Source organism: Rutilus rutilus (genome assembly GCF_951802725.1).
Source record: "Rutilus rutilus genome assembly, chromosome: 11".
Lineage (NCBI taxonomy): Eukaryota > Metazoa > Chordata > Actinopteri > Cypriniformes > Leuciscidae > Rutilus > Rutilus rutilus.
Window position 1 is genome coordinate 26,957,369 of NC_140216.1, and position 27,496 is coordinate 26,984,864.

Consider the following 27,496-nt stretch of genomic DNA (forward strand, 5'->3'; position numbering starts at 1 on the left):
AGTATGGCGTTGGGCATTATTGTTCCCAAAGCGCCATCAACACAGCGCAAGTTCCCTCGAAAGGGAACGTCTCACCTCACGACTGTAATAGTTCCCTGAAAAGGGAATGAGAAGCTGTGTTGCCCTGCCATACTTCCTATATCCCTGTGATCGACTTGCTTCGGGTAATTGAAGCTAGCACCGGTTATTCCGGGTGTGCTTGTCATTAGGATACGTACCAAAAACTTTTAAGCTGGCTATGATTAAACCGCTTGTTAAGAAAACACAACTTGATCCTACAGAATTAGTCAATTACAGGCCGATCTCAAATCTACCTTTTCTTTCAAAGATACTAGAAAAGGCAGTATCCTCACAACTGTGTTCCTTTTTAGAAAGAAATGGTATCTGCGAGGATTTCCAGGCAGGATTTAGACTGTACCATAGTACTGAGACAGCTTTCATTAGAGTCACAAATGATTTGCTCTTATCATCCGATCGTGGTTGTGTCTCTCTATTAGTGTTACTCGATCTTAGTGCTGCATTTGATACTATTGACCACAATATTCTTATAAATAGACTCGAAAATTATGTTGGCATTAGTGGAATTGCATTAGCATGGTTTAAATCATACTTATCTGACTGTTATCAGTTTGTAGCAGTAAATGAAGAGATGTCTTATCGATCACAAGTTAAGTATGCAGTACCACAAGGCTCAGTACTAGACTGTTGCTGTTCACTCTGTACATGCTACCCTTGGGAGATACAGGCCTGATAGCACTCCGGCGCCACGCCGGATTTCCGGCGTACAGACGTGTCTGCGAAAAAAAAAAAAATTCGCATTCGCGTGATCTGACAATTATCCCAAGATCTGAGAGGCGCTTTTACTAAACCACAGGCAAGGCAAGGCAAGTTTATTTATATAGCACATTTCATACACAATGGCAATTAAAAGTGCTTTACATAGAATCAATTAAAATAAAAAATAAAATAAAAACAGTTTAAAAAAATAAAAACAAATAAAATACAGTACAGTACAAACAGTCGGACGAACAGTGGCACAGTGCTCATTCAGTAAATGCATAGCTAAACAGATGTGTTTTGAGTCTGGATTTGAATGTGACTACTGTAGGAGCACATCTGATCTCCTCTGGAAGCTGGTTCCAGCTGCGGCTGGCATAATAGCTAAAAGCAGACTCGCCATGTTTAGAGTGAATCCTTGGTATTTCTAGCTGATATGATCCTAATGATCTGAGTGATCTGTTGGGCTTATATTCAGTGAGCATATCTGCAATGTATTGAGGTCCTAGGCCATTGAATGATTTATATACCAGTAATAATACTTTAAAATCAATCCTAAATCTAACTGGGAGCCAGTGTAAAGACCTGAGGACTGGTGTGATATGTTCATATTTTCTGGTTCTGCTCAGAATCCTGGCAGCAGCGTTCTGTATGAGCTGCAACTGTCTTATGGTCTTTTTGGGAAGGCCAGTGAGGAGTCCATTACAATAATCCACCCTGCTGGTGATGAAAGCATGCACAAGTTTCTCTAAGTCTTGTCTGGAAACAAAGCATCTAATTCTTGCAATATTTTTCAGATGATAGTATGCTGATTTAGTTATTGCTTTGACATGACTACTGAAACTAAGGTCTGACTCTATTGTCACACCAAGATTCCTGACTTGATTTTTAGTTGTTTGACCCCTAGAGTGAAGCTATGCGTTCACCTTGAGAACTTCATCTTTGTTTCCAAATGCAATGACTTCAATTTTGTCTTTGTTTAATTGAAGAAAGTTTTGACACATCCAACTGTTGACTTCATCAATGCATTGGCACAAGGAGTCAATGGGGCTGTAATCGTTAGGCGATAGGGCTAAGTAGAGCTGTGTGTCGTCTGCATAGCTGTGGTAAGCAATTTGGTTCTTTCTCATTATTTGGCTCATTGGGAGCATATACAGGTTGAACAGGAGTGGCGCAAGAATTGAGCCTTGAGGGACTCCGCATGTCATGGATGTCCACTTAGACTTATGGTCTCCTATACTCACATAATAACCTCTCCCATCTAGGTATGACCTGAACCATTTTAGGATTATCCCAGAAAGCCCCACCCTGTTTTCCAGCCTGTCAAGAAGTATGTTGTGATCGACAGTGTCAAATGCAGCACTGAGGTCGAGTAGTACCAGCACTGATAATTTGCCTGAATCAGTATTTAAGCGAATATCGTTTATTATCTTTATGAGCGCTGTCTCTGTGCTGTGGTGCGGTCGGAAACCAGATTGAAAATTGTCAAAGTATCCATTCGAGCATAAGAATTTGTTCAGCTGGTTGAAGACAATTTTTTCAATGATCTTGCCTATGAAAGGAAGATTTGAGATCGGTCTATAGTTGCTTAATATGGTCTTATCCAGATTGCTCTTTTTCAGGAGGGGCTTGACAACTGCAGTTTTCAGGGAGTTTGGAAAACTCCCAGAGAGAAGTGAAGCATTTACCACTTCTAGAAGATCTGCTTCTAAGTCAGACATAGTAACTACTTTCTCAGGTGGTCTGATCTGTCTGACCCCAGCGCAACTCAAGGATGTGCTGATCACCTTTCTGATATTATTGATTTTCTCAGAGAAGAAAGAAGCAAACTCACTGCACTTGCTGTCTGAGAGCATTTCACTGGGAATCTGGCTTGGAGGGTTTGTCAGTCTCTCTACAGTAGCAAAAAGAGTGCGTGTGTTGTTTAAATTGCTGTTTATAATATTTGAGAAGAAAGTCTGTCTAGCTTTGCCTAGTTCCATATTGAAAGCATGGATGCTGTCTTTGTAGATGTTATAATGGACTACAAGTTTTGTCTTCCGCCACATGCGCTCTGCTTTTCTGCTTTGTCTTTTCATAATTTGCACTGCTGTTGAGTTTCTCCAAGGTGCTTTTTGTACCTAAGTAAGCCTACTTCAGCCAATCGGTAATAGGGTAGGGGCTGGTCTTGGGTTTTGGCCAATCAGATTGATACAGCAGTCACTCCACGTGCGAATTTGTTTGTTTTTCCCATACACTACGATTGTGTTTCCCTCACTGGCAGCGCGAAACGTAGCCAAAGTCATGGAGTGCAACTTTATGAAGCCAGGGGAAGATGCCAAACTTGTCGATAAAGGCATAAAGAATAAATGGTCTTGGATAGAGGTGGTGGGTAGAGACGAAGTTTCTGCACTTTGTGCGCAAGGAAAATATTATATGGAACTAGCGGGAAAAAAGTGCTGCCACGGCGCGAGTTAGACCCTAGTCATCAAGCAGCTGTAGCTCGTAGCCTGATTTGAGGTCGCTCGCCAACAGGCCGTTCACATATCGCGTCTTTTGCGCGCTCAAGTTCATTCAAAGGTAGGGGAGAGTGGGGTAAAGTGAGACATTTTTTACATTCGTTCCCCTCTAAGCAAGCTAAAATGATATATCAGTCAAATTTACACATTTCCCATTCATTTAGGATGTTTCCTAGCAATGGAAATTATTAGAATGTATTCAGGACGAAGGGCAGTGAAAATATGATTGTTTTTAAAAAAGTGGTCTTGTGTCTCACTTTACCCCAGCTTAGGGGTAAACTGAGACAGACCAGAGAAATCAAGGGGGTAAAGTGAACCAGCTGGGGGTAATCTGATCCACTTACTTTTTCCACTCTGAAACTTCCATAACAACACATGTTGTAACAGTAAGAATCTTGACAGCTAGCTTGACAACCACACATTCCAGAACTAATGTCAGACTAGTAACAGAATCATGGAGATTGGTCAATTAAGCACATTTTTTGATGACCCACCGGTGCGCATCCAAGTGAAGGTGCAACGTCCTTGGCGTGCTAAGGGTGAATGGCACACTGGAGGAAATTCCTCCTAAAAAAAAAAAGAACTACAGTATGTCCAAATTATTGTGATACATTTGGAAAACTCAATGCTGTCAGACCTCCCCTGGCCAGCCCAGGGAGAGTGGCCCGTCCTGAGCCAGATTCGGATTTGTCCGCCACCGCTGGAGCTCCGTCTGGAGCAAAGTCAGTCCTAAAACGGATCTTTGGGTCTTTGTGGAGGAGGGACAAAGCTCCGCTTGGTCAAGGAACATGGACCAGAGAACCGTGGTGGTCAGACCGGGTGGGGAAACCGCCTGACCCAGCCCAGAGAAAGTGCACTTTGTGCGGGCGAGACTTCCAGTAAATAGGGTCTGGTTTGGACACCCAGTCCCTCGGTGCCAGGGCGTGCACACCGGTGAATGTGCACCATCCTGGGTGAGCTAGGGGTGAAAGAAACACTGAAGGATATTCCTCCTCGTAAAAATGTCCAAAAATATCTTGTATTTGAAGAAGAGCTCCATGCTTGCGGACCTCCCGGGCCGGCCCCAGGGAGGGTGGGTCATCTCTGGTCAAAGTCAGATCCGTACACCTGCTGGCGCTCCTGCTGGAGCAATGACGGTCCAAACACGGATGCTCGGGGTGTTGTAGAGGAGGAAGACGACACTCTTATCGGACTAGGTAATGGAAAACAGGCGCCTTCGGGTTGCCTGGGGCCCAGAGGAGCGCACCCTCTCATTCGGGCCGTCAGGTTTTCTTCCTGGTGTATTGCCTTGGCATTATGGCTTTTCTACTATGTTTATGACATTAAAAATAAAACATATGTCATGTAATATTACATTAAAATATGTTTAAGACTAAACTTAACTTGTGCCTCATGTCTCACTTTACCCCACAGCATTTGTCTCACTTTACCCCACCGCCACATTTTAGAAAAAAACGATCTCTCTTAGCAATTCGGGCTTATCTTCAGCTAGCATCATCACATGGTTTTATATGTTGATAGTTCATCAACATGTATGATATAAGTTTTTCTACCTGAATCAATTTGCTTTGGCACAACAGTTGATTAAGTTGACAGCAAGAAAATTTACTTTTACATGCAAAAAAAATATTTTTGTGAAAAAAACATGCTTACTACAGCACCATGAGGTCATTTTCTTCATGGCCAAGGTGAAATGAAAGGGGCTTGAAAACATAATGGTCAAATGACCAAAATTGTGTTCCGTTGCCTAGATATAGGGGGTGTCTCACATTACCCGATGTCTCACATTACCCCGTTCTCCCCTACTCATAATTGAAGCGACGCGCTCGTTTTTTTCCAGGCGTTTTTCGGTGGTGGAAATCCATTAGCCACTAAAACTTTTTTGTCATTGTGGAGAGCGCAGTGCATGGTTGCATAGCAGGGTAAATCTGACCTAATTTTACTATTAATAATAAAAGATAAGCTAAAGTGCATTGTAAATGTCAGTAATTTATCTTTTTTTTTTACTCATTCTTTTTATAAAAATAATTTAAAGTCTGAAATATGTGAGGCTTATCTTTTTATAAACTTTTTTGTCAAAACTTTATTTGAACTTGTACATGTTAGTAGGCCTATATAACATGTTGCAAGACACTTTTAAAATCTGGCTATCATTAATGGTAGGCTATTATTTTAATGTTTATGTCAACAAAAAGTGCATATTGATGCTTATTTTATTTGTTATTTGCTGGTTTTCGACATAAAACTTGGTGAATTGATTTCATTGTGTAGTATTAGTACTTTTTGAACAGGATTCTGTGATAACTGTGATAATTTTTGTCACTATAATCATCAAATGAAATGTTCATGCCATTTCATCTCTAGTTATGATCAACTAAAATCAACTAATTATGTGTTTTTTACAGTATAATATGCAAAGTACAATTTTCTATAAAAAAAATTATATCTGATTCTGTTCTTTTCTCTGACACGCGTTGTTGGGTGTGGAAGTTTACTAATGTGATTGCTTTATCTGTCAAATTAAATTAATGCTTTTTCAATTACTGAATTCATTGAAATAAAATGAATTCTTTGATTTGAATATTTTTTGGCAATAAATATATAATGTAGGTCTTAAATTTCAATCTTTATGGTCTTAAAATGTCTTAAAAAGGTCTTAAATTTGACTTACTGAAACCTGCTACTGTAATATAGGCTTGTATTGGGTTTGTTCATCTCATGTTTGAATGATGTCCATTTATATCCACAAAAGTCACCAGAATCTATAAGGGACTATTTATCTAAATGTTCTCCAAGGGGAGCACACCCCTGGATCCCGCTTGACAATTATGTTGATCAGGGCATATATCTTGGCTTATAGGGGCCGCTTTCCTCCCAGGGAAAAAAGTTCAGGCTCAGGATTTTTTTCTACTATCACCCCTGGAGATATCATTTGGAAGCATGGCATTAGTTTTCACTGTTATGCTGATAATACTCCGCTCTATATTTCTTCACGCCCTGACAAAACTTACCAATTCACAAAATTAATGGAATGCATAGCTGATATGAAAAACTGGATGACTAGTAATTTCCTACTACTTAGTTCTGAAAAAACAGAGATTCTAATTATTGGACAAAAAACGTCCTCACTTATTAACATAGAATACTGTCTAACACTTGATGGCTGCTCTGTTAAGTCTTCGTCGTCGGTTAGGAACCTGGGTGTGCTCTTTGATACCAATCTTTCATTTGAAAGTCACGTTTCTAGTATCTGTAAAACCTCATTTTTCCATCTTAAAGGTTGTATCAGCGATTTCAGGCCCAAACATAAATGATCACATTCATCTAATCTTTCCTAACGATCCGCTAGCTGCCCGCCCCATAAGCATGCCAATCAATGACCGGGGTGGGTGTTGTGAGGTTTTCGCGTGCAGCCGTCATAGGCAGCCGTGCACGAGCGCAAAACCTCACAACACCCACTCCTGTCGGTGATTGGTTGGAACACTATTTATTTTGGTTTTGAGTGGTGGTGAAACCAACTGTTTTTGTGTACAGATCTCAGAGCCTAGGCTGCCTACAGAGACGCGTTTTTTTGACGGCATGCTTATGGGGCGGGTAGCTAGCGGATCGTTAGGAAAGATTAGATGAATGTGATAATTTATGTTTGGGCCTGAAATCGCTGATACAACCTTTAAAAATATATCTAGATTACATCATATGCTCTCAATGATAAATGCAGAACAATTAGTTAATGTGTTCATGACATCAAGGCTAGATTATTGTAATGCTCTTATAGGTGGTTGCCCTGCACGCTTAATAAACAAACTACAGCTGGTCCAAAACGCAGCAGCTAGAGTTCTTACTAGAACCAGGAAGTATGATCATATTAGCCCGGTTCTATCAACAGTGCATTGGCTCCCTATTAAACATTGTATAAATTGTAAAATATTGCTGATTACTTACAAAGCACTAAATGCTTTAGTTCCCCAGTACTTGAGCGAGCTCTTAACGCATTATAGTCCTTCACGTCTATTGCGATCTCAAAATTCCGGCCAGTTGATAATACCTAGAATATCAAAATCGACTGGCGGTAGATCCTTTTCCTATTTAGCACCAAAACTGTGGAACAATCTTCCTAGCATTGTCCGGGAAGCAGACACACTCTGTCAGTTCAAATCTAGACTAAAAACACATCTCTTTGACCTAGCATACACATAACACATTATACATTTCTATAATTCAATGTTAGGCTGCATAGATTAGGTCAGCCGGAACCGGGAACACTTCCCATAAATCCTGATGTACTCGTTACATCATAAGAAGAATGGCGTCTACGCAAATATTAGTCTCTCTGTTTATCCCAAGGTTTACCGCAGTCCGCCGGATCCAGGCCCCCTTCTCCTTCCCTTTACCTCTGTATAGATAAAACGTTGTCAAAATAGTTCCGGTTCACATAGCTACTCGGAAGCGATAAATAATTATGTATTATACATTTTTAAGGCCAGACAAGTAATTTGTTTAGGTCAATTTGTAAAGAAAGACAAGCCTGCGCACATATATATTCAAACGCGCATACCTATAGACTAAACACGTAATACGCATGTGCACGCCGTCAGCGTTTTCACAGGTTTGCGTTTTTAAAGCTTGCGCAGAGATAAAAAAATAAACAAATATATATTATATTATATATATTATATATATACAGTATATACAGTATATATATATATATATATATATATATATATATACACATATAAATTATTTTTTTTCTTCAAGGCTTGCACCTTGGAACCTATTTTAAGGTTTGCGTTCTCGAGCTACCAGGCACTGTTGTTGTGCAAGTGAGCGGGCCAAAGCGCGTTTAAGGTTTTCTGTTTGAATGGTGTCGTGTAAGCGGCCCCTAAGTTAATAACTAATGATCTTTGCAACGGAAGTGAATTGATCAAAACTACCTTTAGCTGGACAATAACTTTATTCTAGAGCTGCTGTAAAGCCAGAACAATCTCTGTTATTTTAATTTCCTATTATCACTGTAAAGCTGCTTTAAAACAGTCCATATTGTTAAAAGCGCTATATTAATGAAGGTGACTTGACTTGACTTTTATTCTTTCCTGGTCGTGACGTCACCCGTCGGTGATGTTTCCTCTCACCATTGGACTAGTTGACACACGTGCTTCAGACGCAATCACGCAGAGGCGTTCCCAAATCGGCATCGGTGCAGCATCTTGTTCCCTTCTCAGGGAACTATGGTTGCAGTCATAACCTGATACATTTTCTTTGCTTATCAACTCATGAATGCTCCAAACTGGGGAGTTTTCATGAGTAAATAAGCAAACATTCCCTCTCTTCTCTTTCTCTCTCTGTCACATACACTTATTCAGACCTCAGAGTCAGCATTGCAGGTGTAAGATACTCATTGGTATGCCGATGCAGTAGTGGGGTTAGGAGAGCTGTATTGCAATAATCTGGCTCTAAAGATGCTTCTCTTTGTATTCTCATAACGGAGTTTAGATGAGATTTAGTCTGCCGCACCACACTGAGATTCTGCACAAAAGCTGTTTGGAACTAAAACCTTTCTAAAATGTTCACATACTGCACAAGAGACATTTTAGAGAAAGTAAAAGGCCAAGAAAAAGGCAGAGAGAGCAAAATTAAGAGCTGATGTCTCAATATGTTTATTTGAGAACTGAATCCCTTGATCAGCTCCACGTTGGCACATTACATTGCTGCTCTCAGCTTTACATGAAAATAACCACCACTTACAGCAAATTAACTAATACTTTAAATGCTTGGAAACAAGCCACTTTGAATTAAGTCTTTGGCCATTATATCAAGTGGCTGAATGAGTAGTTGTGCAACATGTTCACTTAAAGTTGGTTAAAATAAATTTTCAATCTAATACTCAAACATTGTTGATTTGAGTCAAAAAATGTGTAGGTGATATTGAACAGTCAAGGACATGTATTCAGACAGAGGGGAAAACAGTTATTTTAGGTGACATGTCCCTGAATAAACATTGGTTTGTTTAATATTCATGCCTCTGCAGTGAAAACACATTTTGAATTCAGATTCACTGAGTTACGGAGCCACTGCAGTTACGTTTTATTCATGTAATGAGACTTATCAATAGATTTATAAGACAGAGCAGTTAATGCGTCATGTTATATTGAAACAAGCTCACAATCACTCTGCTGTTTGTCCTTTTTTTGTGCAGATTTTGACACAGTCATTTATCATTTAAGCACTTTGTCTTTGACAAATCTTTGACAAATATTGATGTAACGGCCCAAAGGCAACAACATTTTTCAATAATAATTTCAAATCTAGTCTGTATGCGTTTTCCTCACTGTAGACTGTTACTGTATTATGTTGTTAGAGCTGTGATTGATTCAAAAAATTTGTTTTACATTTGGAATCTATTAACCCTAAAACTGGCAATGTGATCTGGGTGTAACATAGTTTTTGTCGTCTTTTTTGGGGCGTAAGAATGATTTTTTCATCAAATCCTTTTATCATTTATCACAGCCTGGTCTGTCTTGAGTATGCTGGTCACATGATTTGTTTAAAAAAAATTGTGATTAATTAGTCAGCCTGACCTAATTCCAACATGGCTGCCAGTGGTGCAGGACATTCAGATTTTGAGATAAGTAAATATATATTAAACTTACTTTTCTTTTGAAAAAATAATACTAACACTGCTAACATTAATTATGAACATTGTCTTAAGGTGCTGAAAAAGACAATTTATAAAAATGTTGTTCATGTTGTTATTTAGCACGTTTTGAAATATATGTTACACCTGAGTCACAATGCCACTTTTGGGTATAAAAAAGGGATTAACTTTGTATTCATTTTTGTAACAATCTTTGTATTCTGAGGTTTTTTTTTTTTTTACAAATTATAAAATGTACAGGTTAAACTGATACAGCCTGTCTGTCTTGAGTATGCTGGTCACATGATTTGCTTCAAGTTATCTGTGATCAATTAGTCAGCCTGACCTAAATCCAACATTATTTACCATTTGACCAATTTTTTTTTACCATTTTTATGGTAATGCAAGGTCCGATTTCAAACCGGTTTTCACAGGCTGAATCTTGAGTTTGTAAGCTTTCCAATGATATATAATATGTCAACATTATATGAGTTGAAGTATAGGATATAATTGTTTTAAACATGCATTGGCAGTTACAGTTATAGATTTGGTCCTTTTTTTATACCCTAAACAGGCAATGTGATCTGGGAGTCACAACTCATAAAATCCCAAATACATAAAAAATTTCAAAAAATCTTTTGGATATGATTTACTTAAGTCCAGATGATATAAAAAAAAATGACATGAAATTATTTGTTGCTTATCATTTTCTACTCTTGCCTGTTTAAGGGTTAAGGTAACACTTTATTTTACAGTGATTTATTACATATGTTATATGTAGTTACTATAGTAATAACAGTAAATTATGCATAATTAAATGCAACTAAACCTTAACCAAACTTTAATCCTACCCTAACCCTATAGTACATGTTGTTAATTAATATTACTCAGTACTTAAATATATAATTACACTGTAACAATGACACCTTAAAATAATAGTGTAACCTCAATTAATAATATGCTCTAAGAAAAACATATTATTTTAGACTAATATTGCATATTATTGCAGACTAATATGTTATTTTATTAACATTATATACAAATATTTAATTGAGTTTAGTTTAGTTTAGTTTAGTTTAGTTTAGTTTAGTTTAGTTTAGTCTGGAGCCCAGGGTAAATGAAACACACCATCGCTTCATCTGTCTTTTGGGGATGTTTTCAAACTTTATTTTGAGAAGAGATGCAGGTGTTTTGTCAGATTGCATGTTGAGTTATTGCTGGTTCTCGCTTCTTCAGCTGAAAAGTCAACCACAGCATCTCTGTATTAATATTTTAAATGGCCTTCAAATTTTGATTACCACCCGCTTATGTCCCGGCATCAATGATTCATTAACAGCAATGCTACAGTGTGCTGTCTTCCTGCCACTCCTGCCACACACCAACATTCACAATGACACATATACACAACGTACAGGCATGGCTGTTATACTGTATTTTTAAACCAACAACATGACAAACGATATTAAAATTCAAGAAGTGTTATGAGAACAAGATGACCTGTTGCAGTTTGTCTGTACATCTGTCTGTACACTATCGCAATCCTTTATTATAGATCTTGAAACTTTAGACTCTTCAGCTTGTTCCAGATTCAGCACCGACTAGATAAAAGATCTTCTAAATGAACTGTGACATTTCAGTCTCATTATAGCAAGAAAAGCTGATGCTGTTTTCATTTTGGCTGCATTTGTGATGTTATTAATTATCTCAGCATTTAGTTCTTGGACACACTGTTTACTTCGTGTGCATATTTACACTCTGTACAATCTATCATTTGTGAGACAATACTATTTTTGCTCCTTGAAACAACTCTAGAATTAAAACAAATGTTTGCAAATGAATGCGTATGAGAAGGTTTGTGGAGGTTAAAAGTTGAATTTCTCATAGTTGTTTAGCTGAACTGTGTTTTACTTTTATTCCTTCATAAGATTAGATCTTCAGATATAATTTAACTCTTGTGCATCTGATGACTTTCCATATCCCCATAATGTCTATATTTTTTTTCTTACTCAAACACTACACAACCATTTTTTCCCACAGTACTTTTTTCAATAAAATATCAAAAAAAAAAAAAAACTTAATAATTATTAGTTAAATATTAAATTTTTCTTATCCTATTGGCAAGGTCTTTTTAACATGTATCAATCTCACTACATTTTGCTTTAAACAAGAAAAAACGAATTGCCAGTTGGGTAAGAAGAACAAACGTAGGCTCAATATCACAGGTGCATCATAAGAAGAATATTGTATACGTTTTTGTGCGTGTGTGTATGTGTGTGTGTGTGTGTGTGTGTGTGTGTGCGTGTGTGCATGTGTGCGCTCGTGCGCGCGTGTGTGACCTTTAGTACTTTTATAGGAAACTACTCAGCACAGGATATTTATCACAGTTCTCTAGGGACTGACACATTCATGCACAAAGTTAAAATGATTCATATATTTATTTATCCCATAAAACATGTGGATCAGCATCTTATAAATAATGGTGGATTCTGTGTTTCAAAAAGCAGTTATATTTGAATAAACTCAGCTCAGCTGTATCATAATCATGTTTATCATAAACATGATGTATATTGTCAATTCTATGTGATTAGCTTTTTTACACTTTTGTTTCTTATTGCAGTGTACAGTATGGGACTGGGATTCTAATGGAAAACATGACTTCATAGGGGAATTTCAAACCACCTTCAAGGAGATGAAGTCAGCCATGGATGGGAAGCAGGTAAAATGAACATACACACACAGTCACAAAATGTCTTCCAAAATTCTCTTATCAACACAATAATTCAATAATTCAACGCAATACAATTGTTCAACAAGTCAAGTCAAGTCACCCTTATTTATATAGCGCTTTTTACAATACAGATTGTATCAAAGCAGCTTCAAAGTGATAACATGAAAATAATACAACAAAGTTTGTTTCTAGAATAAAATTGCGTCATCGTAAGGCAGATCAATAAAATTGTTGAATATTAAACATATACAAATAACATGATTTTTTAACTGTTTCATATAATTATTTAGAATTATGAATTATGCCTGCTTATAGGAGTATCCCCATTGTATGGGAAACACTAGGATTCACTACTAGGGAGTGCAATAGGGGGGGAATGCAATAGGGGGGGAATGCAATAGCATGCATTCTTCATAACTCCAGCTTATGGATATGTGCAAAGAAGAAAGCCTTTATTAATAAAAACTCATATCACATCATCTAGACTGGAGCTTGCCCATGGGTATGTGAAAGGCTGTAGAATTTCAAAGAACCAGAACAGATTCTGTGGTCTCATGAAGCCGAAATTGAACCTTTGAGCCTCAGTGCTAAGCACCCTATAGAACTCACTAACTGCATATCTACAGGCTACCACTCTGAACACTTAGCAAAACGTTGACAACCATCCTAATGCCCTCTGAACACCTTAACAACCACATAGCAGCACTCTGGCAACCAACCAGAACACCTAGCAACAGCATAGCAACAGGCTAACAACAACTTTGAACACCTTAGCAACATCCTGGCAACCAACCAGGGGTTCGTTTCCCATACAATGATGTATCTCACTGATTAAGCATAGTACGATGGATCGTTGGAGAAACTAACCAATTAGTCACTACTATTTCCCAAAACTGTGGTAACATGGTCACACCTCTGTCATTTGAACCACACTGGTTCAGCAACATAGGAGTGTTGTTAATGATGTCACGCGCAAGTGGAGAAGTAATATCTTCTGCTAATGTATCCATTCAAGATTTCTAAGATGCTGCTGAAACTTTTTTGTTCCATGTCATTTTGCTTTATTTGATGTTTGAGTCATCGCGGGTTCCCTCATACGTCATACTCCGGACAACGGAGCAACTGCATAGCAATAGGCTAACAACAACATAGCAACACACTGGCAACCAACCATAACACCCTAGTAACTGCATAGCAACAGACCACTCTGAACATCTTAGCAACACCCTGGCATGACAGCAAGTTTTGCACACTCACATTTGTTTGAGAAAATAAAAAACGATTTATCTTTTTGTTCTCTATTAGAATAATTTAGCAACATATCAGTTCTTCCCCCATTTGACTCAACCTTGGTGAGCATAAGAGACTTCTTTCAAAAACTTTTTTTTTTTTATGTTTCCAGACTTTTTAACAAGTACTATATATATAATTAAATACAACCACCATAACTAGATAATTCTATACTGGAGTCAATCCACTATACCACCTGATCGTATAGTGTATACTCAAGCACACACACACACACACTTACTTTGCTCCGTCGCTTCTCTCATTTAAAATCTATTACCGGCTGTGCTGATTAGTAGTTAATGTGTGGCTTTAAATTCCATTAACTTCATATTCACAGTCATTCCCTTGAATGCTCAGAGGAGCGAAGTCGACAGGCTTCAACATACGCTTCTCGTTGCATTTGTTAATCAGTGGAATACCTCTTCCGCCAGAGTGTGCTGATTGCACTGCTAGCGGGGTTCACAAATAGGTGCTTCGTTTTCAGTGGGAAACTCTGATGCTTTCAGTCTCCAGGGGTGGAAGAAAACGTATTGCATGCTCTTCAGTGAGAATACCTGATTTGAGATCTTTAGAACAGGCTGAGATGATTGTGCTTGGATCGATCATTTTAAATAACTCATGGATTCGAGACCGAGATCTTTGGATTGTTTGCATCACTAGGTTTTCACTGAGCTATTGTATTCACACTAGAAATGTAAATTAAATGAAGAACTGTTTGGCTGGGATATAAATATATCTTTTTTTTGTCCTGACAGGCATTATCACAAGAGAAACTACCAACTGATCTTGGCCAAAAGGTGACTTATTAACACTGACATGCTTGTGAAAGTCTTGCCAGCACTGCTAGCTTACAGCCAATCACTCTCATACTTTCTGAAAGCTCAACTGCAGACACTATGTTATACTGAGTCTTTAAGACATCCGTCTGTCAATGTGTCTCTCAGGCTTTGGGCATCTTCCTCTCATATAGATATATCACATACACACATCAGACCAGATGAAAGACTTGCAAGCCCAGGATAGATTCATGTGGAGTTGGAGTTCACTGCAGAGTTGAATGAGTGGCATAGTGCTGTAGTGTTATTTTACTGTAACATGTTTCTGACAGATCCAGTGGGAGTGTATTAATCCTAAGTACCAAGTGAAGAAGAAGAACTACAGAAATTCTGGAATGGTAATTCTTACCCTGTGCAAGGTGAGTAATTTTCACACTCTTTTTCTAGCACTAAATAAATTAATGAAGGATTTTAGATCTGGGTTAAATAGGAAGTGTAAATCAATCCTTCTGAACCACCATTATGACTGTCCTTGTAATCACTGCACTATAAGTAATTTTGGGTAGAAAATATGCGTTTTTTACCGTTTTTATTACAATATCTGGTCCATTCAATTGGTTGGAAATGCTTTGTATGTCGATCTGTGTAGAACACATTGCATAAATCAAATATTAAAAAGGTTTTTTGTAACCATATTTGTTTTTATTTAGCAATGTAATTTGTCGTTAGATAAAGGAGTTTTTAACAGTAACTAAAACAAATGTTGTGGAATTTTTTTTTTTATATTTTGTTTACATTTTAAAAAGCAAAGCTAATGTTCAACTAATTGTACAAGTATATGATGAATTTTAATAGCTTATTAGAAAACATACAGTGGGTACGGAAAGTATTCAGACCCCCTTAAATTTTTCACTCTTTGTTATATTGCAGCCATTTGCTAAAATCATTTAAGTTCTTTTTTTTTCCTCATTATTGTAGACACAGCACCCCATATTGACAGAAAAACACAGAATTGTTGACATTTTTGCACATTTATTAAAAAAGAAAAACTGAAATATCACATGGTCCTAAGTATTCAGACCCTTTGCTGTGACACTCATATATTTAACTCAGGTGCTGTCCATTTCTTCTGATCATCCTTGTGATGGTTCTACACCTTCATTTGAGTCCAGCTGTGTTTGATTATACTGATTGGACTTGATTAGGAAAGCCACACACCTGTCTATATAAGACCTTACAGCTCACAGTGCATGTCAGAGCAAATGAGAATCATGAGGTCAAAGGAACTGCCTGAAGAGCTCAGAGACAGAATTGTGGCAAGGCACAGATCTGGCCAAGGTTACAAAAAAAATTCTGCTGCACTTAAGGTTCCTAAGAGCACAGTGGCCTCCATAATCCTTAAATGGAAGACGTTTGGGACGACCAGAACCCTTCCTAGAGCTGGCCGTCCGGCCAAACTGAGCTATCGGGGGAGAAGAGTCTTGGTGAGAGAGGTAAAGAAGAACCCAAAGATCACTGTGGCTGAGCTCCAGAGATGCTGTCGGGAGATGGGAGAAAGTTGTAAGTCAACCATCACTGCAGCCATCCACCAGTCGGGGCTTTATGGCAGAGTGGCCCGACGGAAGCCTCTCCTCAGTGCAAGACACATGAAAGCACACCTGAAGGACTCCAAGATGGTGATAAATAAGATTCTCTGGTCTGATGAGACCAAGATAGAACTTTTTGGCCTTAATTCTAAGCGGTATGTGTGGAGAAAACCAGGCACTGCTCATCACCTGTCCAATACAGTCTCAACAGTGAAGCATGGTGGTGGCAGCATCATGCTGTGGGGGTGTTTTTCAGCTGCAGGGACAGGACGACTGGTTGCAATCAGGGATGTAGTGGAGGCTAAACGCACGTAAACGCCGTTTACGCACCTCCCAAAATTTGGAAATAGCGTTTGCCCACCTCCAAAGTGCGTTTATCCACCTCTAAATTGCGTTTATCCACCTCTAAATTTCACGTTATTTGAGCGGACTTTGCTTTTCCAGTGCGTGATCGCCGATCGGTACATGATTCGAGCATTTGGGCCGTTAACTACAGAGCAGAACGCGCAGCGCGCAAACACGGAGCAGAGAGCGCAGCGCGCCGACACACACACACGGAACAAAGAGAACGGCGCACACACGTAGCAGAAAACACACGCTCGTGAAGTTACTAAACAAACTGCGCGAGAATGAAACTTGATCGCAGCCGCAACAGGAAATCATTCAAATGATGCAAAAACAGTACAAAAAAAAAAATTCATTACAGGCAGCTGGTTTAATGTAGGGAGCATGTCAAAACCCAACTGTAGGCCTACAAGAGATTCAGAGGGAATCAAGCCTGCATCAAGACTTTTCCCTCTACAGGGAAACACTGATCCACATTTTTCTGATAGACCAAACAACTAATAAATTAATCTAGGAAATATTCAACAGATTAATCGACTATGAAAAATCCCAAATCCCTAATCATTATGCACAAGTGCATTGCATTGGAAGCCCTGGATATAAGCCTCCCTCTCGATCTCTCTTAAATATTTTTGTTCTCTCTGTTTTGTCATTTAGTAAACTTGATAGATTTCAACCATATTATTCCTTTTTGAGTCTCTTTAACAAGAATTTAGGTTAATGTATAAATTGAATAGTGATTGTGTGACCTATGATGAGGGAACAACCAGTGATACCCTTGGTAGTACCATCAAATGATAGCCTATAGTGATGTCATCAGGATACATATACACCGCAGTGGCCCACCTTACCGGGTGACCAAGTTGTGGTCCACCAGAATTTATAGTTTACCCACCTCTTTTTTTACCACTACACCACTGGTTGCAATCGAGGGAAAGATGAATGCGGCCAAGTACAGGGATATCCTGGACGAAAACCTTCTCCAGAGTGCTCTGGACCTCAGACTGGGCCGAAGGTTCACCTTCCAACAAGACAATGACCCTAAGCACACAGCTAAAATAACGAAGGAGTGTCTTCACAACAACTCCGTGACTGTTCTTGAATGGCCCAGCCAGAGCCCTGACTTAAACCCAATTGAGCATCTCTGGAGAGACCTGAATATGGCTGTCCACCAACGTTTACCATCCAACCTGACAGAACTGGACTGGAGAGGATCTGCAAGGAGAAATGGCAGAGGATACCCAAATCCAGGTGTGAAAAACTTGTTGCATCTTTCCCAAAAAGACTCATGGCTGTATTAGATCAAAAGGGTGCTTCTACTAAATACCGAGCAAAGGGTCTGAATACTTAGGACCATGTGATATTTCAGTTTTTCTTTTTTAATAAATGTGCAAAAATGTCAACAATTCTGTGTTTTTCTGTCAATATGGGGTGCTGTGTGTACAATAATGAGGAAAAAAATTACCTTAAATGATTTTAGCAAATGGCTGCAATATAACAAAGAGTGAAAAATTTAAGGGGGTCTGAATACTTTCCGTACGTGTGAGCTGGGCCAAAAACTGAACACTCACCAAGCACCAAATGCGAGTAAAAATCGGCGTTGGTGAGTATATGAAACGGTGTCGAATGCCAGTTGGCCGGTAATATTTTAATGAATTCTAAAAATGCAATTTTGTGAACATTAACAAAAATGAACGACGCTCGGGACAGTTGACAGGCCAGCACTACATCGTCACAAGAGTTTAAACCTTAGCAATTGAAATATTTAGACGCAAGATGCAAAAAGGAACTCAGTTCTTTATTTGCAGGCTGTGTGGAAAGTTTTGTGTGCACAAACATCCGAAGTGCTCGCCCAGAAAGCTGCGTCTCAGACAACGGACAAATTCACACAAAATAAAAATGTCTGTCTCTATCCTAAACATAGTTGGTTATGGCTTAAGTGAACATAAAAAATAGAGAAAGATGTGTATCAGTGTATTGGATCCATGCATTCAGTCTAAAAGTGACAGCAGCCTACTATTTCTGCTGCTCTCTGTGTTTTTTAAAGGACAAAGCAAAAAACTTTTGACTGAATAACTTTTGTAACTTTAATAAGGATTACTCTGTTTAATTCATAAAGTGAAGACTATCCAGTGTTATTTTACTTTTGATCATTTTTTTCAATGTCTCTACCTGAAAACTAGCTGTTACTTGTCTTTAATAATTTTTTAAATTTATATTAGTTAGGCTAGTAGTTTTAGCTGTGGTATCAAAATTGGAATAAAAAATGTGTTGCTTTTATGTACAACTGGAATGATCTGTTAACCGATCAGAATCCAGGACCAGAACTATCAGTTTAATAATTATTATTTTATCTCTGTTTCAGATCATAAAGATGCACTCTTTCCTGGATTATATCATGGGAGGTTGTCAGATTCAGTTCACAGTAAGTGGTTTTGCATGGCTTTTGGAAGGATTTCCCCCCACTTTTTTATCTTAATGTCATCTTAAGCTTAAACCAAACTCGACTCATATATACACTGCAAAAAAATGCTTTTTTTACTTAGTATTTTTGTCTTGTTTCCTGTCCAAGTATCAAAAAATTCTTAAATCAAGAAGCATTTACTAAAGTAGTAAAATGCCATAAGATATTATGGGCCCTATCTTGCACCCAGCGCAATTGACTTTGTACACCGACGCATGTTTCATTCCTATTTTGCACCCGCGCAAAGCGCGCTTTTCCCTCCACAGAAGCACGTCGCTAAACTAGGGAATGAACTTGCGCTCTCTGGGCGGTTCAGCGCAAAAAAGGAGGCGTGTTTTGGCGCAAACGTTCCCTGGTGCTATTTTACTGTTCCATAAAACAATTGCGCCACTGGCCAGAAAAAACCTAGTCTAAAGTCAGTGGCGCGTTGCGCGTTGTTCATTATGCTATTTTAAGGGCGCATTCTTGACCATAATGTATAGAGTGCACAAACGCTCATACACTGTGATTCTCTAATCTACACAGAAGCAGCAGTTTTCATTTTTGCAAATCATATTATTACAAACGATAGATAGATAGATAGATAGATAGATAGATAGATAGATAGATAGATAGATAGATAGATAGATAGATAGATAGATAGATAGATAGATAGATAGATAGATAGATAGATAGATAGATAATTTATTATAAATATAATAATTTATTATAAAAGCATACATCTAGCTTACACATTTACCCACATTATTATATGCCTGTTTAGCCGAAGCTAATTTGGGTGTGTTTCTCCCATCCCCAATGTCACTTCTCTCTATTTTACGGCCGTGAAGAGAGCGTTGCTCTCCTCGGCTGTGAACCGCTCTTGACGCGCGCCTGGCAAATCCGCCGTTATAATAGCAATACGCCAAGGAAAAAGTGCGTCTGCTCTTAAAGGGAATGTGAGATGATGCTCTGATTGGTTTATTTCACGTTACGCCCAAACCACACCTATGAATAATGAAGCTACTTCAGACCAACCCCTTTTAGATTTGCGCCCGGCGCAAGAGTCATTTATCCCGCCGGGAAAATAGCAACAGCGCCAAGACCCGCCCACAAAGTTACTTGCGCTTTGCGCTTTGACACTTGCGTTTCAGATCGTTAAAATAGGGCCCCAAGTCTTGTTTTCTGTTTTTGCTTTAAAAAAAAGCTAAATGATCTGCCAATGGGGTAAGAAAAATAATCTTGTTTCTGTTTGAATTAAGATCATTTTTCTTACCCCATTGGCAGATAATTTTGCTTAATCCCACCGGTCACAATTGTGACCGCATATTTTGTCTTATTTCTGGAAGCTCTAAAAGTGTTGTTATTGGCTTTGGGCAAGAAATTCAACTTTTAAAAGAAAAAATAGATTGTCTTGATAAAAATAGTGTGAAAGGTCATATGATCAGATCAGTTTATTTCCTGCTTGCACATCTAGAAGAAGATGTCTTCCTCACACTACTACAAAAAGTAGTATATAAAACACCTTAATTAACAGATAGAAATATCAAATTTTGTACATATATTCTTTAAAGGGTCTACTACTGATATATTTGGAGAATTATACTCCTGCATATATATTTTGCTGGTAAGAGGTGTAAATTTGTTAACGGCCACAATTGTGACCGGTAGTATAACACAGTGTTTCAGTTGAAAACACAGGTTTTGGCTGTTAATCCTAGTTATCAATTGTTTATTTTTTACACAGTTTAAAACTATCAGATGTGTTGGACCTCCTAGACGTATGTGACCCCACAGGTGCTGTGTGCAGCAAACAGAGGCAATTAAAACTGACTGTGATAGTGATGGCTCAGATAGGGAGTACCAGGGTGAAATGAATTCAAATTAAAGTTCTGGAGGGTTATCAGTGAAAAATTAAAGGGTTAGTTCACCCAAAAATGAAAATTATGTCATTAATGACTCGTTCCAAGCCCGTAAGACCTCCGTTCGTCTTCGGAACACAGTTTAAGATATTTTAGATTTAGTCCGAGAAAATGTATGTACGGTATACTGTCCATGTCCAGAAAGGTAATAAAGACATCATCAAAGTAGTCCATGTGTGACTACAGTGGCTCAATCTTAAGTTTATCAAGTGACGAGAATACTTTTTGTGCGCAAAAAGTAAACAAAAATAACGACTTTATTCCACTATTCATTTCCTTCTCTCTGGGCCTCGAGTGAGTTCACGTAGTGTAATAGCGCAGCGCTTCTGTGTTGTACGTCACACGTAGGCTCACTATTGGCCGACGCTGGTCATGTGTGTGATGTGTTCCGAAGATGAACGGAGGTCTTACAGGCTTGGAACGACATGAGGGTGTCATAAATGACATAATTTTCATTTTTGGGTGAACTAACCCTTAAGTCTGTTCATTACACAAAGCTATCGTATGACTTGAAATATAGTGCACAGGTCCTATATACACAATTTATTTATTGTGTTTATGCATCTATTTTTGAGGCTTTGTGAGAAGAAAGAATGGCCGCATTTTCATTTTTGGTGAACTATTCCTTTAAGTGGTGTTTAAGTGTTGTTGTTCTGCAGGTGGCAATTGATTTCACCGCCTCAAATGGTGACCCTCGAAACAGCTGCTCCCTCCACTACATCCACCCTTATCAGCCCAATGAGTACCTCAAAGCACTGATCGCTGTTGGGGAGATCTGCCAGGACTACGATAGGTAACCCACTACTCAATCCCTCAATCAGCCTGTCAGTCAACCAATAAATCAGCTAATCAATCATGCAACCAGTCAGGCAAACAGCCAAACCTTGAATTTTACCAAATTAAATTTAACAGAGTCTACTATTACTCTACTCTCTCATGAAATGTTTACACTCAGTACAGGCCATTAACCAAACGTTCAAACCATTAATCAGTCAATTACACATTACATCAATCAATCAGGCATTTAGTCTTATGACTGCCAGCGCCTGTAGTATGCAGAGCTGTCATGTCAAGGATTGAGTTTCTATACTTCAATCACTCTCTCACCCAAGATGTCACTTAAGCTTGGAGTCAATTATATTTGACCCCTCACAATGTCACATCCTTGCTCACCTCATTGCTCATCTCTGGGGCTCAATGCACACTCATTAATCCTTCCTCCTTCTGATCTGTTTCCAGCGACAAAATGTTTCCCGCTTTTGGCTTTGGAGCCCAAATCCCACCAGACTTCAAAGTAAGTTAATTATTTTTATGTGTAAAAAATAGAAAAGAAAAATAAATAAATAAATAAATAAATAAGAGGTTTTTTTATGCTATAAAGGGATATTTCACCCTAAAATGTAAATTCTGTCATCATTTACTCACCCTCAAGTTGTCCCAAACCTGTATGACTTTCTCTCTTCTGCTGAACACAAACCAAGGTATTTTGAAGAATATGGGAAACCTAACAGTTGATGGGCCCCATTGACTTCCAATCCATTCTATGGAAGTCAATGGGGTCCATCAACTGTTTGGTTACCGAAATTCTTCAAAATATCATCTTTTGTGTTCAGCAGAAGAGAGAAAATCATACAGGTTTGGGACAACTTGAGGGTGAGTAAATGACAGAATTTTCATTTTTGGCTGAACTATCCCTTTAAGTGTAAACCATTTTTACATGGAATTTTGGAGGACTTTTTGTTTTTTTTAAATAACTTTGCTTTCTTACTGTGATTCTAGTTTTCATTTGACTGTTCAACTTGTTACATACTAAGAAGTCGAAAAGATTTCACATTATATTTAATTTAGTAATGCCCTTCAAAAAGTATTTGAGCTATATCATATTAAAAACAAATTTATTCATGGTCCATTCATTTAATGGACTCTGGTGAAATAGACTGAATTTGTAACCTGATTTTAAGACTGCAAGGAGATTCCCATACAATACAATAAATCGCTGAGGAAACCAGGGTGCTCTGAATCCCTCGCTGTTACCTGACCAGAGATTTCTGAATAATTCATGAACTGCTGATGCCCTTTTACAATAATCACCTCATCATTCCTGCTAATCTATGCCAATCACTCAAAATCAGGTCATCTGATTGGTTGCCATGTTACAATCAGAGGTCATGGCCGCAGCGTGGTTGGATGTGACTCTAAGAATGCATTTTATTTGACCGTAGTTTGAGCCACAGGGAAGCTCCATGTTTTATGCATGGCCTTATCCCATTCGTTGACTGCAAAGACACTGAATATAAATGAACCTAGAAAACTTATGAATAAAATAAAGAAATTAAATGTTGTAGTTCTTCCAGTACATCAAATGGACTCTAATATCATAATCTAATATCGGCAGGGTTCAAAGTTTAAATCGATTGAGTCTTCTTCTCCATGCCTTTTGAACAAAGTGTTTTGTTTCTAAAAGCAGTAACTCTGCCATCACTGTCACTGATCATTGAGGTTTTGGCAGTAAACTAGGTTTTTCTTTTTCTACTCTCTTTAGGTTTCTCATGATTTTGCTGTGAATTTTGATGAGGATAACCCAGAATGTGCCGGTGAGTCATTAAAGTGTAAACGACATAATTTCATGCCTCTACAAACATGTTTTTTTTTTTTAAGTTCAGTGAACTCCAATGCTTGCTTAATGTATGAGTCAAACATGTCCCACACACACTCAATGGCAAAGAGAATATGATAGGTTTTTGATGCATAAACCAGTAACTTTTTAACTGCATACTTTTGCATTTACAGATTTTCTCATTCACTTATTTTTAAAACCATCTTAACATGCTCAAAACTGTAAGTTCAATTGTCACAACGTCCTTGCCGGAACATCAGAACTCTATTGCATGTCTGAAAAATGTAACTCACCCAAAACATTTAATTCATGCTTCAAAACGCCTCAGTTACAACTGTACCTCGGTTTTCTGAAGAGGGAACAAGACGCTGCGTCGATTGATGCTGAGGGAATGCTTCGCGTGATGACGTCTTGAAGCACGTGAAATCAGTCCAATGTGTGGCAGAACATCAGAGGCGGGTGACCTCTTGAACCAGGAAACTATTAAGCCTGCCCAAAACAAAGCAGCGCTAGCTTCGTAAAAGTCTGAAGTAAGTCGCTGACAGGCACGTAGGAGATATGGCAAGGTGACGCAGCGTCTCATTCCATCTTCAGGGAACCGAGGTTACAGTCCTAATCGAGGCGTTCCCTTTCAAGGGAACTCGCACTGCGTTGATTGATGCTGAGGGAACGTCTATACCAACACCACCATAGCGAGAAGTGTCTGTCCTGTGTGAAATCGCGAGGAGCAGCTCTAGGACGAGAGCACCTGGGACCCTGGTGTAAAGTCCAGGTCCAAAGAGTAGAACCTTACAAATGTGTGCGGTGAGGACCATCCTGCCGCATCACAAACATCTTTGAGAGCAACTCCTGACATAAGGGCCTTAGAGGCCGCCATACTCCTAGTAGAGTGGGAACGGACAGCCATAGGTGAAGTGAGAAAGCCTCGACCATCCACTTGCTCATTCTCTGCTTAGATGCAGGGGACCCTTTGTTAGGGGCCCTGAAACATACGAATAACTGTTCAGATTTACGCCACAGGGCAGCTCTGTGGACATAGGCATCTAGCGCCCTGACTGGGCATAGCAGGTTATTCTTTTCCTGGTCTGAGTTTTGGAAAGGAGGAGGACAAAAGGCCTACAGCACAATAGATCTAGCCACATTAGTGGGGACCTTAGGAATGTATCCTGGCCTAGGATGAAGGAATGCTTTAACCATACCAGGTGCAAATTCCAAGCAGATCATCAGACTGGAATGAGAGGTAGAGTTGTGTGTCATCAGCATAGCAGTGATAGGAAAAGCCATGTTTCTGAATCACAGATCCTAGTGATGTCATGTAGATAAAGAAGAGAAGTGGTCCAAGCACTGAGCCCTGAGGCACCCCAGTAGCTAGATGTTGGGTCTCAGACACCTCAGTTTGGAGACTTCTGCCTCTGTAAGCAGAGAGAAGGAGGGTAGAATGTGTGTGTTAGCTGGTAAGATGTGTAAGTCAGTTTGTGGTTTGGTAAATTGGAGGTGGAGGAAAGGAGGCAGAAGTTGTCCAAGCAGGATGTTAAAGTGGAGAAAAGAGTATCAGTTGCACTGTTAGTATCTAGTGTTGAGAGCTGCTCAGGTGGAGGAAGTGTGGATGAGACCAAAGAGGATAGGTTCTGAGACATGCTCTGACATTTGTGCTTATTTCTGTTACTTATATTTCCATGGCTAAAGTCTGATTACACTGTATTCAGCACAAACTCTGCTACAATATGTGAGCAGCATGTATGTTAAAGTTTGTAGTTTTGAGAAACTTACGTTTATGCGTGGTTTGTAAAAAAAAAAAAAAAATTGTCACTGAAATGGGGTCATAAAACCCATACTGATTATTTCTTCACAAGACTTTTATTATATCAAGTAGCCTAGAATATTTTCTTCAAACTATGTGAAAATCATCCTGCATTCTCATTCAGATTTAACAATATATTGATTGAAAATTTGTAAGACATGTTTTGTGTAAGAAATCTGTATGCGAGGAGGGCGTGAATCATCATGAATATTGAGGGAAGACAAAGACCCTCCCCTAATGGCCCTATCAGATGGGACTGTGAGGGAACTTGAACAAAGAATGAGGAGAGATTTAAAAAAGAATGGCTTTTTGATTGTTTGGATTTATTTACAACACAACATAATTCAAAGGTACATAACGAAGGACAAAAAAGCAAATTATTGAACACACTGATCTAAAGACAGAGACTTGAACAGTCACACACCTTTGTGTCATTCCTGAAACAGTTCTTGTTCAACATACCTGTCATTTCCAAGGTGTTTGCTTTTTCATTTTACCATGTTCATGTACAGAGACTCATGTGAATGTTTAAGTCAGCAGGACTCATCAGTGGCATCTGGTCCCTGTAAAAACAACAACAAAACAACTGTGAACATTCTGATATCAAGAGAAATTTATAGGGCTGCGCGATTTTGGGAAGAAAATGTAGATTTTTTTCTGGTTATAATTACTATTTAAATTTTCACAAAATATATAAATAATGAACATAGGTTTGTTGTGCATTGTAGGGCTGCATACTATAATAATAACTATAATAATAACTATAATAATAATTTTAGCTTAACAGATGTAAGCCCGTCTAAATTGGTCCAATGGTTGTATCTGATAGAACGGGTGAAGGTCTCTGCGCGTTACTGTCTTTTCCAATTAAACTTATCTGACTCCATTTTATCACAACCTCGAATTTAGGTTAGAATGCCAATTGGTTAATGGTCATTTATATAATAGTTTAGCAGCACATTTGATTATTTTTTTCAACTCTTTACTTTACTCTTTACTTTTACCTGTTCAACTCTTTACTTTTACCTATGTCGCTTTGAGGTCCTCACGCCTTCTGTTTAACGCGGGTCTCACAATCACAAACTTGCCAGCTTCGGTCACTTAACAGAGGTAATTAGCTAAATACCTGAGATGGTCGCATTCACGCTTACACAATCAAAGATACTTTTGTATAGCCCCTGTGGTTTTTGTATACACTTGAATTTAAAGTAACGTTTACTTCAGGCAGAGGTATGGCCACTACTACAGATATAAGTCGACCAACATTACTTCTCTTATAATAGCTTTGGATTGGCCATGCCGTGGTTTTCCACATACACTTATCTAAAGTAACTATTTTTAATTTTAATTTTAATTAAAACAGAGGTAAGATACACCCAAATTTAGGTTGGTCAAGCAGCATTTTGCTGTCCTAAACGGAAATTCACTTCTTGTCTTTACAAGACCACGTACACTTGAATTAGTGCCAAATATTAGTCGTCACTAATCTGACGCAGATTTTGCGGTAGCATACGAATCCGTTTAATCCACTTGGGAAAACAATTTCAGAGCAAGTCAGAATAAAATCAAATGTAACAATTTATTATGTCAGGTAAATGTATCATGCCAATTTCATAATCAGTTCAAAGATAATAAATACAAAACATCAAATGCTCTGGAATAAAGAGAAAAGACGCGAACCTGACATTAGAAAATTCATGATGCTGAGTGTCTTGCCCACACTCCGCATCACAGGCTAATTTGAGCTACCAATCGCCCTGAGCCTCTTGTTGCATTTCTTTATATAGACGGAAACTTCTTCTACATGGAAACATTTGCTAACAATTGGAATTTGCATTCAGAGTTTAGGTTGCTGGGTGCGTGAGGGAGAACCAGAGTGGACAGTGAGACGTCTCTCGTGACGCAAACAGATCCACTTCCGCCTGGCCGAACACCTTCCATATCTGCTTCCCCACCTCGGGGTGGAGCCTCCATTCCCTGGGCCTCAGCCCCTGTCACGGCAGGATGTCTGCTCCTATATTCTGGGCCCCAGGGATATAAGCTGCTCTGAGTGAAAGTAGCTTCCCCTGGGACCACAGGAGG

The 27,496-nt window shown here is 38.7% G+C and overlaps 1 protein-coding gene across 1 annotated transcript in view; it reads left to right on the top strand.

Annotated features, from left to right (window-relative positions):
* The window catches only part of cpne4b (copine IVb), a 57,224-nt gene that overhangs the window by 20,501 nt on the left and 9,227 nt on the right, over window positions 1-27,496 (top strand). The window contains exons 8-14 of the mRNA XM_084424039.1: window positions 12,524-12,622; window positions 14,680-14,721; window positions 15,033-15,119; window positions 18,997-19,056; window positions 21,656-21,789; window positions 22,236-22,290; window positions 23,539-23,590. Of these exons, the coding sequence (XP_084280165.1) occupies window positions 12,524-12,622; window positions 14,680-14,721; window positions 15,033-15,119; window positions 18,997-19,056; window positions 21,656-21,789; window positions 22,236-22,290; window positions 23,539-23,590 (529 nt within the window). The remainder of the gene's footprint in view (window positions 1-12,523; window positions 12,623-14,679; window positions 14,722-15,032; window positions 15,120-18,996; window positions 19,057-21,655; window positions 21,790-22,235; window positions 22,291-23,538; window positions 23,591-27,496) is intronic.